We start from the raw sequence: 18,384 nt of genomic DNA, 5'->3' as shown, positions 1-18,384 counted from the left end.
TATTTCTTCAAATTAGCTCTGCTGCTTTTTCTCTTTCTAAAATTCCCATAATGCATATATTGATATACTTTGTAGTATCCCATAAGTCCCTTAGGATTTCTTCACTTTTTTTGGTTTGTTTTTCTCTTTATTCTTTGGGGTCAATAATTTCAAATGACCTGTCTTGAAGTTTGCTGATTCTTTCTTCTGCTTTATAAAGGCTGCTGTTGAACCCCTTTTTAATCCATTTATTGTATTCTTCAGCTATAGAATTTATTGGTTTCTTTTTTATAGTTTCTGTGTCTTTGTTGATTTTATTTTGTCATGCATTTTTTTTCCTTGATATTGTTTAGTTGCTTATCTGTATTGTCTTGTAGATCACTGAATTTCTTTTAGACATTTATTTTGAATTCTTTTTCAGATATTTCATAGATATCCATTTATTTGGGTTTAATTTCAGGAGATTAATTTTGTTCCATTGATTGTGCTATTTCCTTGTTTCTTCATATGCTTATAAGTTCATTCTTGTTTTTAGCTGAGTGTGTTTGGAAAAAAAACCACCTTTTCCAGCCTTTATGGACTGGTTTCATACAGGAGAAAACCTTTATGAATTAACCTGTGTAGAGATTCTAGGGGCCTCTAAAACCTTTTAGGAGAGATGTGTTTTCTCTGGGCTTGTGTGTGTAATTTCCCAGTTAGAGAGATTTGCTGGTTTCTTTTTCAGGAGCTTTTAATCTCTTGCTCTTTCTGATATCTGTGAGTAGTTTTGCAGGTTCTTGGTCTACAGCAGCAAGCTGTCCCACACTCCCCTGAATCAAGTGAGACGTTAGTCCCTTGAATAGCTCCCTGAAAAGTTGGAACACCATATTCATACTCCACTCTTCTCCCTCCCATCTTTTGTGGATTCACACCAGGCTGCACTGGCTTCTCTGTGGCACCATAAGACCTCTTTTGCTGCTGCAAACCATCCTTACATTACCAGTTCCATTAGTGCTTTGAGTGCCCTGAGGCAAGAGGAAAAACAATCCTTCAAGAAACCCTCTAAAAAGCCAACATTGCGTGCATGTTCCACTGTTCTCCCCACTGCTCTCCCCCATCACCCAGAAGCTGCAAGAAGAGCTTAGCTGTGCAGCTTGGGGAAGAGGTTATTGTGGATAAAGTGAAATGGCTCTTCTTACCTTTCGGTGCACCTCTTCTGGGCTTTGCACTTACCTGGAGTACTGCAACTTCTTAACTGGTTTCTGAAGTTCTCTTAAAGGTATTTTGATTTATTGATATATTACCCTTATCTTATTAAATGCACTGAATGTTTGTTTTGATTTGTCTCCCCTCAACACCCCATATTGCCCTTTCTTCCTTGAGTATAGTAGAACAGATCTGTGAATGCTTCATGTTATCCCCAGGCTACAATCGCTGCCTTATGGTTCTTGTCATCCTTCCGAGTGAGTGTTTCTCCCTCCTCTTGCTCCCCATCTGCTCTTATTTCAGACAATTGTGTAGGTTTTGGCTCAGCTTCTGCTCTCAGTTGTGGTCATTCTCCAAGCTGCAGATTGACCTTTCCTGCTAGGACTTTCAAAATTTTGCCAAGGGTTCCAATAACTGTTTGCTGCCAGGTTTTTAGGTTCACTAGAAAAAGAAAAAATGTATTTATGACTCAAGTGTTTTGATTTTTAGAGATGGTACCTAATGTGCAAGGTTATGTATTTGAGTCTGTATTGAATATGGTTTTTTCCTGGTGCTTTTGATCATATAGTTATTAATTTATTTTCTGAAAATATCTTCACATGTTCTATAAATATGCCTAAGTGCAGGCACTACCTATAGTAAATATTTATAAGTCTATCTGTCTTTAAAAATGAACTAAGGTCCTCCAGGGCAGAAATGAAGTCTTGTACATCTTGGTTTCCTTAAACCTTTTGCAGTGGTTGGCATATACTGGGCTTATTTAGTAGAATTGCATTGAATAATAAATTGTCAGACTTAGAACGCTTTTCTGTGATACGGTTTTTTGCATAAATAGGAAACTGCAGAAATCCATTTTTCATTCCATTTACCACTCTTGTCTTAGGATCTCTTAAGTAGACAGATATTCATGATTGTTATGTTGCTCTAAAAGATACATAGCCTAATTATGGGGCTTTTGATCATCTTTTTGGCCCTGTGATTTTAAATAAATATAGGTGGTTGATTATTCAGAACATGCCTTGCGTCAGACAGTCCTGGATTCAAATTCTTTTTTACATTTTCTATATGACTTTGGGCAAGTTACTTTATCTCCCTAAGTTTCAGTTTCCTTATCTATAAGATGAGGATGTAATAATAATAATACCTTCTAGAGACACTGGAGGGATTATTTGAGTTAATACATACATAGTGCCTAGGATATAACACTCAAAAAGTATTAGATAATATTATTAAAATAAACACACAGAGATACATTGTGTATTACATTTTAAGCCTTTTGCTTATTAGCCGTTAAAAATCAACAAGTGGTAACTATTGTTATGTTGATAACTCTTTTTTTCATCTAATAGGTTGATTATATCTGATGCCTAATATCTTCATTAGAGAGAAAAAGCTGATTAACCCCAGAAACTAAGTAGCAAATACAAATATGGTTTATTGCTTTTCCATAGTCAGAAATCCTAGTCTAGTTATATTTAAAGTCTGATAAGAAGAATAGCCATCAGCTTAATATAATTTTTTATCTTAAAAACTTAGCTATCCAAGCACAAAAGAATACATGTTATGTAATTCCATTTATGTAAAATAGAAAATTATAGTAACAGAAAACAGATTAAGTGGTTAAATAGGGCAACGCCAAACTGCAAAAGGGCATGAGGAAGCCATTGGAGGTACTGGAAATGTTCTGCATCTTGACCATGATAATAATATATGCCAAAACTCATAGAATTGTGCACTTGCAGTGGAAGCAGTTTATTCTATGTAAATTATACATTAATAAACTGATTTTTTTAGTAAGACATTTTTTTTCTGAGAAAAATGTGATACTCTGCTGATTGTTAAAGAACACTAAGTCCTAAACTTAAAGTCATATACTTGACCAAATTTAGGCCTGTGTCTGCTCATTTATAGTAGCATCCTGCCCATATGGAAACCAGACTGTTGGCAACATCAGACCTCCAAAATATGGTCCTGAAGCTGGAAATAAATGGGAAATGCCTAAATACCCATCACAAAACCCATGCCTTTATTGCAAAAGAGTGCTCAATAATCCCAATCAGTGTCTATTTAAGACAGTTTTATATAAAAATTAATAAATCCTTTTGTCTTGTTTCCAAGCTTACAGTGGATAAAAAGCGAATTGGAGGGAGAACACAGTTAATAACCTGCAAGGAGGATTTAAGAATATAAAACTAGATCTAAGAACTGGAAGTTTAATAATTGGGGTCAATTTAGGTAAGAGAAAGGCAACTCAATACACTACAATAGTCTCTGGGATATTTCTGTATTCAAACACTAATATGTCAATAAACTTGAGTCATCAAGAAAAATGTTAAATTGTATTCCACATATGATACTTAGGATGGTGTAATTTATATGGAAATGATTAAATAAAAGCGTTGTATTGTTTAACAGAATTAAATAGGGATCTGAAAAACCTGCATATGAATTTGTGGGTTCGTGTTTGTACACACACTCACACTTATACATGTATAGAACTCTATAAGCACTCACACTTACGTATTACTCTGTGCTTTTGTAGACTTCTGTCATGGTATGACTTTTTATCCTGACATAGTAGTAACCTCATTTATAATAAGATTTCAATTAGCTTTTAGTGGGACTGATCACCAACTCTTGAATATGCCAAGTCTGTTATTCAAACATGTTGATTATTTCTAGGCCTACTCTAGTTTTTAAATGATTGGAATACGTGTAAAATACTTTTCTGTAAGTACAAATATAAATTTATGTAGTAGCAGGACACAATATTTAGTATTGGTCCTATGGTTTAGTAGTAAAATGAAACATAGTAGGTAGCAGAAGTTACTATAATTGGCTCACTAAATTAGAAAAGTTGTTTGTAGGCCAGGCTCACGAATGTAATCCCAGCACTTTTGGAGGCTGAGGCAGGCAGGTCACATGAAGCCAGGAGTTCAAGACCAGCGTGGCCAACATGGCAAAACCCCAACTCTACTAAATATTAGCTGGGCTTGGTGGTGCACGTCTGTAATCCCAGCTAGTCGGGATTACTTGAACCAGGGAGGTGGAGGTTGCAGTGAGCCAAGATTATGCCACTGCACTCCAGCCTGAGGTCAGGGAGACTCTGTCTCAGAAAAAAAAAGAAAAATTATTTATCACTTATTTACTTCCAATTGTCAATAGAAAAAGCAGCTTCATATTATATAGGTCATCACACTAAGACCATTATGGCTTTGTAAATGGCAAACACTCTATCATGGTAATTATCACTTTTTAAATTATGTCCAACAAAACTACAGTAATCTGATTATATTTTGGCAGTTATATGTAATTTCTGTATATATATATATATATATATATATTTTTTTTTTTTTTTTTTTTTTTTTTTGAGACCGAGTCTCGCTCTATCGCCCAAGCTGGAGTGCAGTGGCGTGATCTCGACTCACTGCAACCTCCGCCTCCCAGGTTCAAGCCATTCTCCTGTCTCGTCCTCCTGAATAGCTGGGACTATGGGCGCCCGTCACCACACCTGGCTGATTTTTTTTTTTTTTTTTTTTTTTAGTAGAGACAGGGTTTCACCATGTTAGCCAGGATGGTCTTGATCTCCTGACCTCGTGATCTGCCCACCTTGGCCTCCCAAAGTGCTGGGATCACAGGCATAATCCACCGCGCCCGGCTAATTTCTGTATATTTTCAAAAATTCTTTTTATTGTTACATATAGCTGGCTAACTTAGGGAAAACTATTTATGAAGTCTTTACTAATTCTATTCCACTTACTTAGGAGGCATGATATATGCCAAGTACTATGCCAGTCTCTGGTGCTTTAAGTAAAACTAATAACCGATTCTTAAGGACTCATAGGCAATAGCGAACCATTAACAATTTTCAAGAGGGAAAAATCATGTGATAGGATCCCTCAAATGCATAATATTAATTATCACAGTATATGTCCCATAATTTTTTCTATTTTACTGAATACTTAATGTGGGTTTGGCCATTTATGGATGTTGCTGCCAGATGTATATATATGCTGGTACATATAATCACACATATTGTCTAGGATATTACCTAGGAGTAGGATTTATATGTTGTAGGGTATGCATATATTCAACTTTAGTAAATAATATAAAACCCCTTTGTTAAACAATATCGCAGGTACTGGTTATATTAGCTGGCTGTATCCTTGCTGGTACTTAGTATTGTTAGGCTTGTTAAATTTTGCCAGTCTGCGGATTTATTTGCAATTACTGGACTATTTTGTGAGCACCAGTTCTCGGTATAGGTCTGTTTTCATCCATTGTGTAAATGTGTGTTCTTCCATTATAATAAAATTTTTTGAGTTATTGCTTTGATTCCTTCCCCTTCCATTTTGTCTCTTCTCTCTTTCTATAAATGTTAGACTTTCAGGCCGGGCTCGGTGGCATACGCCTGTAATCCCAGCACTTTGGGAGGCCGAGGCGGGTGGATCACGAGGTCAGGAGATCGAGACCATCCTGGTTAACATGGTGAAACCCCGTCTCTGCTAAAAAAATACAAAAAAATTAGGCAGGCGTGGTGGCGGGTGCCTGTAGTCCCAGCTACTCGAGAGGCTGAGGCAGGAGAATGGCATGAACCCAGGAGGCGGAGCTTGCAGTGAGCTGAGATTGCACCACTGCACCCCAGCCTGGGCGACAGAGCGAGACTCCGTCTCAAAAAAAAAATGTTAGACTTCCTGGATTGATTCTCTATCTTAATTATTTTCTCTCCTTTTTTTCATCTTTTTGTCTTTTTGTTCTTTAAAATTTTCTCAACTTTATGTTTTTTAAAAAAAACTTTCATTTATGCTATATTCCTTTTTCTACTTATTTTTCTATATATCCTATATTTATTCCTTTTTTTACAGCATTCTAATGTTTTTTGGTTAAATTCTATTCAAGAATAGGAACAGGAAACATCTTATTTTGGGTTTTTTGAGCATATTTTCATTCCCATGCATGATTTTGTTTCCTCTAACTTGCTTTGATTCTGTTTGTTTATCATAGTCTTTGTCTTTCATGAGAGGAGTTTTCCTCAGATGTCAGGTGACCCTTGGCTGACTGCTCATATTGAAGCATATGAGACCCTAAAAGGCTGGCTAGTAGTTCTGAGAGCTTGGGGGAAGCCTGACAATTATAGGATGATGGTCTCTACTCTTAAATCTTTTTTTGTTGAGTTGATCAGATTTCCAAGAGTAGAATCTTACAGTCTCCTATCAGGAAAGGTACAAGCCTTCTGATAGCCTCATGGTGAAGAGAAATGGAGGTATCAGTTTCTTTAGTATTTAAATTTTGGGTATTTAAAACTTTCACTTAGTTTTCAAGATGATACCTCTGCTTGTATTCCCTCAGTTCACTATCTCCCTGTTTTATCCTGCCTAGAAAACAGAACTTAAGTCTTCTGCCGTAGTGGGGAAGGGATAACAATGGGGACAGGATTAGGGAGGGCAGGAGGAATATCTAACTGCTTTTTAAACGGACTTCGAGTTAATCCTTCTATATCAGTTCTACCTTCCAGAGCTGTGTCAGTTCCACTGTTCAGAAGATGGCTTCTTTGGAAGTTTAGTTAGGCAAATTGGATTTCTTCTTCACTGAAAATGATTTATTTGACCAAGGAAATATCATTATGAATTGACATAATTTAATACTTTTCTCCGTAATCCAAAATTATATAGCAAGATAGACAAAAGTCATAGCCTAACAAAGTTTTGGATGGGAGATCATTTTAATGTTGTATATAACTATGCTCTCTCTTCCATAGCCTTCCTTAGTTCATAGAATTCATCTAAATTTATTTTGTAGTACTTAATCGAATGCATCATCATATTTTATCTCTGTTTTAAATTTTCTTCCAAGAGTATCTTATGATTGAATGAATGTATGAGATATTTATATTGCACCATTAGATTAGCTTTTTTGACTCTGATAACACACAAATATATATTTATGATAAATAAAACTGTTTTTGTATGTTGATTGCTGGAAATACTTCTAACATTTTATTGTTAGCTTAGACGAATGTGTTGTATATGTTTTGTTTTCTGTTTGTTAACACAAAACATCTGTTAGCTTGGAGCTTTCCTTTGAAGAGATTCTTTCAAATCACTTTGGCCTCAAATTAGAATTAATTCTTGGTTTTGTATAAAGTAAAGTAAAATTCCGAAAGCTATTCTTTATATATTTTTCCATCATTTTTTTCTTCTAGACTGAATTTTTTGTTGATATGATTTATTTGCTGAAAAATAGAAAAGATGGTATATTAAGGACTTTGTTTATTTTTAAAAAGATGTTAGAATTGTATAACTTGAAATGCATCTGAATGCATCTGGGCACAGCATTAAACAGCTTTTTAAAATAGGAAACCCAAAACCTGGAATCACTGGAGAAAGATATTCTTTCTAGAAAGCGGTATTATGTACAACAGTAGCAGTTAAAAGCCTTTCTTTTCTATTTGTTTACTATAGTACCACTCTGGAGAAAATGAATTTTCATCTTGCTGAACTCTACCTAGGTGAGAGTTGGGCCTATGCAGCTTCAAGTATGTTCACCAAGGAATAAACAGCTATTAAGCAAGGGCAGAGTCAGATAATAAAAGGAAAAGATCAAAAGAAAATTAACCTATAAAAGTCAAAGGGAAATAATTTAGCCTCAACAGTTTTTACAAATCAATACTCTGTAGTCTAGGGTTCGGTAGCTGTCACTAGGTCCACTTAATATGTCCCGCTTTCAATATATGTAAATCTCTCAGCTTTCTCCTTTGAATTCAGAGGCCTCATTCCCAGGACATAGTGGAAAGACCTTCTTTGCTTGCTCCTCCTCCCCGCTTTGCATTCTGTTGTCTTCCCACTCTATTTAACCAAGTGGCAAATACAAACTTATTCAGAGACATCCAGGGGAAAATTTCACAAAGAGCTCCTCCTTGCCTTTGGTTAACTGTAAAGTAAATCAGTGCAGAGATGTTCCTGTACAGCCAGTGTTGCCAGTTATTTATTTAGCCATCTTCCATGCATATCTATTGAATATTTTTGCTGTTTTATTTTAGTGTTGGTAACTCATTCTGTCATTCTCTGCAGGGGCCTAAGCTAACAGAGAAGGAGAAAGGGAACTACCACTCGAGCCTACTATATATATTTAGCTTTGACTTAAATATCTTCATGTAATCCTCACAGCCATCTGGGGTAGGGTGATGTTATTCCTATTTTTTAGATGCAGAATCTGACGAATGATTTTCCCAAAGTCACCCAGCTAGGAAGTGGCAGATCCAGGATTTAAACTTACAACTGTCTGATGCCAAAGCCTAAGGTTTTCTCTTAAACATATAGGACCCACATTTGCCTGCCCCTGGCCAAACCATGTTTCAAGACTACAGGAGAAGACTGCAAGGGTGCTTTTGTACTTGGACATAGCAGTAGCTCTGAGATCTTATGTAAGCATAACTGTTGTGCTCTGTTGTACTAGGCAGTGAGTTTCGTGGTTTTATGGTATGAGGGAGATACTGGATTCACTTGGTTTTGTGAATCACTTTACAGAATCTTTCTACATAAGAGCAAGATTCTATATGTATATAGTTATTAAAATAGATCAATCTGAAGATGGACTTTTTTTTTTTTTTTTTTTTTTGAGATGGAGTTTCACTCTTGTTGCCCAGGCTGGAGTGCAATGGTGCAATCTTGGCTCACCACAACCTCTGCCTCCCAGATTCAAGCAATTCTCCTGCCTCAGCCTCCCGAGTAGCTAGGATTACAGGCATGTGCTACCACGCCCAGCTAATTTTGTATTTTTAGTAGAGACGGGTTTCTCCGTGTCGGTTAGGCTGGTCTCAAACTCCCAACCTCAGGTGATCTGCCCGCCTCAGCCTCCCAAAGTGCTGGGATTACAGGCGTGAGCCACCGCACCCGGCAAGATAGACTTTTTTAAATTTAGCATTTTGTGTCTTTGTATTGACCTGTTTTATCTTTTTAACACTGGGGTTACCAAGGGACTAGGAACTTTATTGTGAACCACCTAATACTTGACAGTAAAGTACCTGGGTGTTTTGTTAACTATTTGTTGAATAAATGACAATCTGCAAGCAGTGAACTTCAAGAAAAGAGTCTTTCTTTGACCTTAGATTTGGAATCTCCCCCTTTATGGCTCTTCTCATGTAGAATAGGCACATCCATTCCCACCTTTCTCAAAGATTTTCTGTCTTCTTTCTCTTCTTCTAATCCCACAAAGCACAATATGCCTTTCAGATAAAGAAAGTGGAGAAGTCTTTGACAGTCTGTGCTGTGGTGCTGTTCCTAGGTAACTTCCCAAGTAAAAGAGATTAGTTCAGAGTAGGCCAGGAAAGCTTGGCAGTTCTCTTAGTAAAATATAATGCAATTTTTCTTTAAAAAGATCAATCATAATTCCAAAATGGAATTTTTTTTTTTTTTTTTTTTTTTTTACCCTTTGAAGCAAAGTTTTAATCAAACCATGTTATATGTTTTTTTGGTTATCTGATCATCTCCCTTTACACTGAAAGTTTTATTGGATTGGAAGCCTGGAGCTGAAGTACAGGTGGAGCAGGAATTGGAAATTGTGGGCAGGGTCTCCTGAAGTCACTGAGTTGAGAAAGAGAAAAGGATACAAAAAAAGGGTTTTTTGCACAGCTCCTTACAGGTAGCCAGGCCTCTTCTTGGATGAATTAGTTATCGTCCGTTGGAAAGAACTAGGAAGTTAACTCTAGACTTCCTAGTTCCTAGTCAATCAAACCATTCCCAGTGCAGCCATCTTCCCTTCATGCCCTGTGTCCCCCATACTTCTCAGATTTCAAAAGGCAATTGAGTACTAAATGACTGACGCCATTGCTTGGATTGTTTTTAAATGCTATATCCACTGTAGAAATGCCCACTGTAAAATCGTAAGTCCCAGCAGGAGTAAAATGGTCTGAGCCCTCATTGAAATGTGTCTGATACAACCGAAATATAAAGGGACTCAATGCTATGTGTGTTTATTATTGTAGGAGTCTTATAAAAGCTATGGAGTTGCTTTCCATGTTGCAGATAATGTATATTAGAAAAAAAGGAAATGATGAAAGCGGTATATTAAACTGAAAAACTTTTATATTTAACTTTGGTGTAGAAATTTCACCTTTCTAATTTTTTAGGCTTTATAATGAAAATATACTTGGGAGAAATGTGTCTTTAACATTAAAGGAAAATGGAAAACAAGAAAGTGTAATTATATGGATAGTTCACTTAAGTGTAAATCAAAATTTGATTGTTACTAAAGGATGGATAAATTATACTTTAGAAGGGCCAACATGGATAGTACGTTTGATTCTAGATTAAATTGTTATTGAAGTCTAATTTGAACCACACAAACAGACATCCTCTGGCTATTATTTTAAAAAATATTTTATTTCCTTTCCATATTTTATTTCCACATTAAGATGTTTCTAACTCCTATCCATTTGGAATATAACCTATACCAGAACAATTTTGTTATATAACAAGATTGTAGTCCCATTTAACATTTTACTTAAACAGCGTTTATTTTAGTATTTTAGTTCATCCCTGTTCTGTTGTACTTTTAACAATGAAATTAAATATATCCATTGTGACTTGTTTAGTTTTTAATTAGTCTCACTCGGGGTTACCTTCAGGAGACCATGACACTGGCAGCTCTTGCTGCCTTGTTGCCTTTTGACATCTGCTTTCATTAAAGTCAGTGCGTTTTCTTGCCTGTATCTTCCTGCAAGGACACTGATGTTACATGCCAAATTGGATCCATTTCTGAGGTCTGCTGCAGGAAGCAAAATACTGAAATTATCATAAAAGTAAACCATTATTCTTCAGTTGTTAGAGCACATCATCAGAACATAAAATTGAAAACAGAATTTCTGTAGTCCAATAGCTTATGACTTTTGTGCTGTATATATTTCAGACATTTCTTGCACAGACCTAACCAGCAGACAGAATAATGACTCTTTAAAAAGGAAAGAATAAGTCCTTGGCCTGTGGCCAGAAGTAGCAAAAGTGTGTTTCTGTGCCATCCTGCCCTGCATGGCTCAGTTTTCTGGAGTCAGCTCTACTTTAAGTGATTGCTGGCATCATATTCTGGTTAGCCCTGAATGGAGCTTTCCTATTAAAAGACATGACTGCTGAGGTCTAAAGTACATTGAATATTCTTATTGATCAACTTGAAGAAAAAATGTTAGTATAGAAATGTCATCTATTATGGAGTTGGCCAATTGAATATTTACTATGTTTTAATGTGGTGTGAGGTTTATTTTCTCCCATTTTTTCCACAGGTATAATAAAGTGGTTTAAAAAGATAAATAAAAAAAATTCTTTCTATGGTAGGCATGCTTTTGACTAGTTGTCCCTAGTTATTGCAAGTTCATTCTTTGTGTTCAAAGGTTTAATTTTATATATTCCAGACGATTCAGAGAGATTAGCCACAGCTTATTTAAACAAAGAAGACACACACAAAGCAATAGTTTTTTTTTTTTTTTTCCCAGAAAGAATTCAGTTGCTTACTTTTCTTAAAAACATCTTTCCCATTTCATTGAGGCAGATTTGGAAGTCAAACCAGAAACTTCAGGCTCTACTACGATGGCAAGCACTTTGTTGGGGAGAAACGCTTTGAGTCCATCCACGATCTGGTGACTGATGGCTTGATTACTCTCTATATTGAAACCAAGGCAGCAGAATACATTGCCAAGATGACGATAAACCCAATTTATGAGCACATAGGATACACAACCTTAAACAGAGAGCCAGCATACAAAAAACATATGCCAGTCCTGAAAGAGACACATGATGAGAGAGATTCTACAGGCCAGGATGGGGTGTCAGAGAAAAGGGTAAGCTACTATGAAACCACACTTTATCTTTTTCTGTTTGGAATTCTTTTAAGAAAGCCATTATTGCCAGAAGAGATTGATTTATCCACAGTGCTTCGGAAAGTATATTCATTTTTCTTAATGTCTAGTTTCTGTGATGCTGAGCTTTGCATATAACTAATTCTTGTTCTATTAAAATATGTTAGGTATATTTTTATATTCCTGGTTGTTTTCTGTTTTATCAGTTTCACAATTTTAAAACTATGTTGGGAAAATGGTCCCTAATAAAAAATAGTTCAGGGGATTGGTCAGAAGCATAACTCCTGGTCAAGAAAAGATAGCTACTATTACATAAGTAATTGAGGGGGTTGCATTATCTCTCAAAATTACTTTTTTGTTTTCCTTAAAGATAATTTACTTTATAAATAGTGTTCTTAGCAAGATTTTATGTGTGTGTGTATATTATGTGTGTGTGTATGTATACACACACATTTTGGGAGTCAGTCATTCTTGAGTAGGAGGAGGATTTATCTCTTTATAATCTGTTAAGAAGTAATTGAATGAGTAAGATTCACTTTTCTTTAATTATAAAAGACAATTAATTCTAAAAGACAATTTAAGTTTTTTAGCTGTCATATTTTAATTGTGATATATTTCAGGTTAACATAAAAGTTTTAATTTCTTGGCATTAAGATTATTTTACTTTTGAAAATTGCCCCCAGCCTCCTCCTCACCCCCAAGAAAAAAGTAAGAGATTTTCCTGATGTTTTATAGTGTGTGACATTTAGTTGGGGGCATTTTATGTATTGTAATTGGAACTGTGTTAATTCATTTTTATGTTTTTAAGAATCTTCAATTGCTAAACCAAAGAAATGCAGTAGGTCTTGAGCTTGGATTCTATCACCAAATAGATTTGTGTGCAAGTTGTAATACCTAATTTGTCTGTGCTTTTGATTGTCTTATTTGTAAAATTGTAATAATGGTCAAGTTGCTGTGAGGAGTGAGTGAGATAGCAAGCGTAAAATGCTCCATCAGCACTTGGCACATGTAGACACTTGATGTAAGTTTGGTGGTAATGTCATTATATAGCAGCCATTTGACCTCAAGGCAGCATCCTCAAATAACTTCCCATTACCTTAGAGTATTTGGGTACAGAATGGAAATAAGAAAGTTTGTGTCCAGCTCAAATTTTAGTTTTTGGCAGATCTTACATTGGCATTTTGTGGCTACGGAGAAAACAACATTTAAAAGGATAAACTGTAGAAAATGTATAAAAATGTTTTTTTTATATATTCATATTTGCTAGGAACCACAAATCTTGTTTGGAAGTAGCCAGAACTTAAAATCCTTAATACCTGCTGTATTTAATATTGTTCTTTTCATGGTCTAGTTCCCATTTTCTCACTATTGGTTTATTTTCCATTTATGGCATTTTTTAGTAATGCTTGTATTTTAATATCTAATACTGACATTATATTCTTTGCAGATTTGCTAGAACATTCTAAGTCAGCATTTGTGAAATGTTTAAAAATGTGTACATGTGAGTCTTTCAAAATTGATCAGCCTAGTGAAAACCTTTGTTAATGCGTTCTGAACATGCTTTCCAACACCAAGGGACTTTAGCTAAAGACACTTAGCTGTTTAACATTAGGCAAGTCATTTGACTTCACCAGGCCTCGGTTGTCGCCCCATCAAAGTGGAACTGATATTCACAGAGATAGTAAGCTGAGGTGGATACCTAGAAGACCCTTGTAGCTCCAGGAGTCATGATTCCCTGTGTATGCTAGCAACTTTCTATACTGAATTCCCTGGTCTTGTTTTGTGCTGGTGGACAGCGATAGCTACTGAGAGTGAAATTGCTGGCACTGGGAAGTATCTCTCTGCGGCAGTACATAATTAAGAATCATTTTTAAAATTACTCTTTGCTTTAAACCGCATGCATCTTAAATCTAGCTGGCTTAAAATCTACTCACTCAAAAATAGATTTATTTTATTTACAGGTGTCATCCAACAGGACAGGGTTGATGACCTGTTCAACAGCTTGAAACATTGATTCCCTGTCACAATGGATGACATTTGTAAGTAAAGACAATCATGTTTAATTGATTTAAAGTATCTATTGACACAAGTATGGTTTAATAAATATTTAATGGGCCCTTAATAGCTAAAACCCCTCTTGTCCATGAATTCTTTACCTCAGAGGCCAAAAGTGTTGGCTTTGCAGGAATTAGGATGCTGTTGTGGAAAGATACTAGTGTTGGAATTAAGAGCTATGTTCTAGTTCTACAAGAATGAATTTTATATGTCACTTTGGGCAAACTGCTTTATTTTTCTGAGACTGTATTTCCCTAGCTTTCTGGGAAGGCTTTGGACTAGGTGGTCTCCAAGATGTGGTTCTTCTAGTCTGTGATCCTTTAAGGAGTGTAGGTATTGTAGAAGAAGGACAACATAGTACCAAAAGGAATACCTGATGTGGTCCTGAGAAGTGAGGTCTGTCTGCTTTTAGCTTATTCACCAACTAATTGTATGACCTTGAGACAATCACCTCACCTGTCTGGACTTCAGTTTCTTCATATGAGATAAGGCATTTTCTACAAAACAATAATTATACAGGATTTTAATAAATACTGCAAAAAGGGTTCTATGCTCAAATAGGTTTGATGAAAATTTAAGTTTTTTTAAAAGTTTGATCCTGGCCGGGCATGGTGGCTCACGCCTGTAATCCCAGCACATTGGGAGGCCAAGGTGGGGCGGATCACCTGAAGTCAGGCATTCAAGACCAGCCTGGCCAACATGGTGAAACATCGTCTCTACTAAAAATACAAAAATTAGCTTGGCGTGGTGGCACTTGCTTGTAATCCCAGCTACTAGGAAGGCTGAGGCAGGAGAATCACCTGAACGCGGGAGGCGGAGGTTGCAATGAGCAGAAATCGTGCCACTGCACACCAGCCTGGGTGACAAGAGTGAAACTTCGTCTCAAAAAAAAAAAAAAAGAATAAATAAAAAATAAATAAAAGTCTGATCCTTTCTGTAGGCCTTCTCTGCGTTATTCATAACTTAATATGATTATGGCTCTCTAAGAGTGCTCTCATACTTATTTGATCACCCTGCCATTATTAAGAACATTTTTGAAAAATAATGTTTCATGAAACCCACTTTGGGAAATTTTGGACCAGATAATTTCCTAAGGTCTTTCTTTGTTTTAAAATAGAAAGATGAGAATTCCAAGTGTTTTTATTTTTTTGTTGCAGTCCTAAAGGTGTAAGTTGTGCATCTGAGCTTTTGGGAAAGGCTGGCAGGATGGTTTCATGGCCATGAAGGTTTTTACCATGAGGAGTGAATCCTGAAGATTCTTACTTGTCCCTAGGATCTGGTGTGAAAAATATTTTTTTTCCAAGTGATAGCTATGTCATTTTTCTCATTAACTATTTCAGTTGCTTCCTCAGCCTGAAATATCAATTGAAAAACACTGAAATAGATAAAAATATTTAATCATGAAATTGCAGCATCTTGAGAAGCCAGACTTTCTTCCCTTCTAAAATGGCTTAATTTAGCAGTCCAGACTGGCCAAGAGCCCAATTTTTATTAGTTACTTCTTTCTATTTATCTTGGAACTGTATTTGAATAGTTTGATATTCCAAGTAGTGAATACAATATGTTTACATCAACAGATACTGGACCAATGGCTGAATGCAATAGTTTTTATGATAATTTTACACTTAATAATATAATTTTAATTTCTCCAAACCATGCTTTCAAAATGTCTCACATAATTGTTAATAATATAAGCTATCAAACAAATGATATAATTTGCATTTCGGAAGCCATACTGTGAGCCAGATCTCTGAATCTAGGCAGGATGTCTTTACTTTGGGATTTTGTTATCTAAGATCTAAACCTGTCCCACATGTAAGGATGCCTGAGATGTCAAGGGTGTACAAAATGAATTTTTTTATTTTATGGAACTTTGACACACCAAATAACCTATGTGTGTCTGTGTGTGTATTTTTTTTCTTCCCCTCTAAGCTTGGAATGAATGCAGTGCTTGACACATTGTCATATTAATTTATTTTTAAGGAATTTCTTTAACATTTAAGTTCCATTTTTGAAGAATTCTTTTGGGATCACCAGACTGTGTGTTGTATGGAAAAGCCTTGTGAAATTTTAAGTTGAAATGTAATTGGGTCCTTGCCCAAAACTGCCATAACTACTTGAATTCTTTGGATACCTCCACGAAATGATAGGAGTCTTTGTTCCCTGGAATAGCAAAAGGGGCATGGTCAGTCTGCTTTGTTAATTGGCTTAGTCTCTCACAAGGCAAGTCTTCTAAATGTTTTTACTTTGCTTCAAATATATATATAGGCCATTACCTGTATCCATGTAATCTCAGTGTAGAAATCAGCAGTAAGGTGATACTTAATCACGAATAAAAGTAGCAATACCAGAGGAGTGCATGGCACAAAGAAGTTTGCAGAAACTGTTGATTTCTTGATTTTGTGCCTTCCCAGTCTTTTGGGCCTTTTTTGTCATTCCTTGTTCATGCTCAAGCTGTGCTCCTCTTTTTGTTCTTCTCCCTCTTAACCCTGCCTTTTAAAATCCACTTCTCGCCCTCCCCCAAGTTTACATGCCCAAGTCTCCAATGTGGCTTGTTCAAGGTTAAGATCAGTTGTTCTGGAATGAACAGGCTCTTAGAGATTGCCAGTTGTGCCCAGGGTTACTGATTTGCATTAAAAAGCCAGTTTAGTAATTTATGAGGAAGACTACAATTTCTGCACAGAACTTCTCATAAACAGCCTCCTTAAGAAATCAAGTAAAGTTAAAAAAAAAAAAAAGCATATATTAGTCTGTGTGGTCTTGAACAAGTCCTTAACCTCCCTAAGTCTCAAGTTGCCCCAGTCTCTAAAATGGGGATTATGGATACCATTACTCTGGTGAACAGGAGTATTGCAAAGATTTTGTAATGTGGCCTTCCTAGTAAATGTGAAGCATTGCATGAAGAATTATTGCTTTCTGGGATCAGAGTAGTCCCCAACCAGGTGCCCATTCCTGGGTCTTAGTACTATCCCCCTAGCTTTTGCTAGGAACAGCATGTTCAGATTTCTCTTTAAGGTCCATCTTTTGAGTGCTTGAACTGCTCTTTAAGTTCACAAGATTGTTATCTTGTGTTAGGAGCAAAGGGCTCCTAATTGCTTTATGAAGAAAGCAGTTTCTCTTTTAATAATATGGTGATAGCTCTATCTCTAATCAGGAAACGTATGCCTTTGTCCAATAATTCTCTAATGACTTTTAAGGCCAAAATATATTATTTTCCTGTGGTATTTGCATTTTAGTATCGAACAGTATTTTAACTCTCCTTTCCCTGAATGTAAGACAAGTCAAGCTGTCTGCTTCTATGCCTCTCAGTGAACTTTTATTAAACCCACACTCCATCTTGAGCCCATTAAGATCTTTCAGATTTTCTGTAAGTCTGTTTAATATCTTTACATTTCATTTTCGAAATAATCTTTCATGAGCCATCTACACAATTTCTTCTTGATATTCAGAAGTTATGTTGGATCCTTTTTTGTTTGAGGCAGGGTCTCACTTTATCACCCAGACTGGAGGGCAGTGATGCAAACATGGCTCACTGCAGCCTTGACCTCCTGGGCTCAAGCGATCCTCCTGCTTTAGCCTCCCAAATAGCTGGGACTACAAGCTGTGCATTACCATACCTGGCTAATTTTTGTATTTTTTGTAGAGATGAGGTTTCTCCATGTTGCCCAAGCTGGTCTCAAACTCTTGAGCTCAAGTGATCTACCCACCTCTGCCTCCCGAAGTGCTGGGATTATAGACGTGAGCCACAGTGCCTGGCCTTATGTTGGAATTTAAACAAGTTAAGAGCAAGGCAGGAATATTATCTCCATTTCTTCTTCAGTCTCCTGAACTAACTTATCTCCTATCAAAATTAATTGCACTTAATTCAGCATTTATTGTATGCCTCCCATTTGCAAGGAAACAGGCTAGGCTCTGGAGGAAATAAAAGATGTTTAAGATTTAAGCCCTGTCTCAAAGAACTTACATTTTAATGTTTCGTTATTTCTCCCTATTTAATAACACTTAGGCATCTTGAAAGCAGGAGGCAAGCTGCCTTTATCATCTGTATATTATCACAGGCATTAAATAAATATTAAGTTGGACTCACTTTGATTTGAGTTTGCCTTTATCATAGCCCAGCAGACCACAGAAAACACCTTTGTAGATAAGAAAACTGATTTTTCAGAATCACGAATAAGAAATTAATATGAGATTCTGGCATTCCACCGCAGTTTCAAGGCTTTTTTCCCCCAGTATTGTTTCAATTGTGACTCTACACCTCGAGTTTTATATGAACAGTTGTTGACTGACTACCTAAATGACTTTTTAAAAATGAGTTC

The 18,384-nt window shown here is 36.2% G+C and overlaps 1 protein-coding gene across 5 annotated transcripts in view; it reads left to right on the top strand.

Moving 5' to 3' along the window:
- Positions 1 to 18,384, top strand: part of CHN1 (chimerin 1) — a 207,985-nt gene that overhangs the window by 117,399 nt on the left and 72,202 nt on the right. For 4 of the 5 annotated variants that reach the window (XM_063647624.1, XM_054476902.2, XM_063647626.1 and 1 more), the window contains one exon: positions 11,704 to 11,992. In XM_063647624.1, coding sequence (XP_063503694.1) covers positions 11,704 to 11,992 — 289 coding nt within the window. Of the gene's footprint in view, positions 1 to 11,703; positions 11,993 to 13,970; positions 14,050 to 18,384 lie in introns of those variants that run through there. The other variant, XM_054476906.2, reaches the window with a different exon arrangement.

Source organism: Pongo pygmaeus, chromosome 11 (genome assembly GCF_028885625.2).
Source record: "Pongo pygmaeus isolate AG05252 chromosome 11, NHGRI_mPonPyg2-v2.0_pri, whole genome shotgun sequence".
In the NCBI taxonomy this organism is placed as follows: Eukaryota; Metazoa; Chordata; class Mammalia; order Primates; family Hominidae; genus Pongo; species Pongo pygmaeus.
The sequence above is the reverse complement of the archived record's forward strand: the minus strand, read 5'-3'. Positions and strand labels throughout refer to the sequence as shown.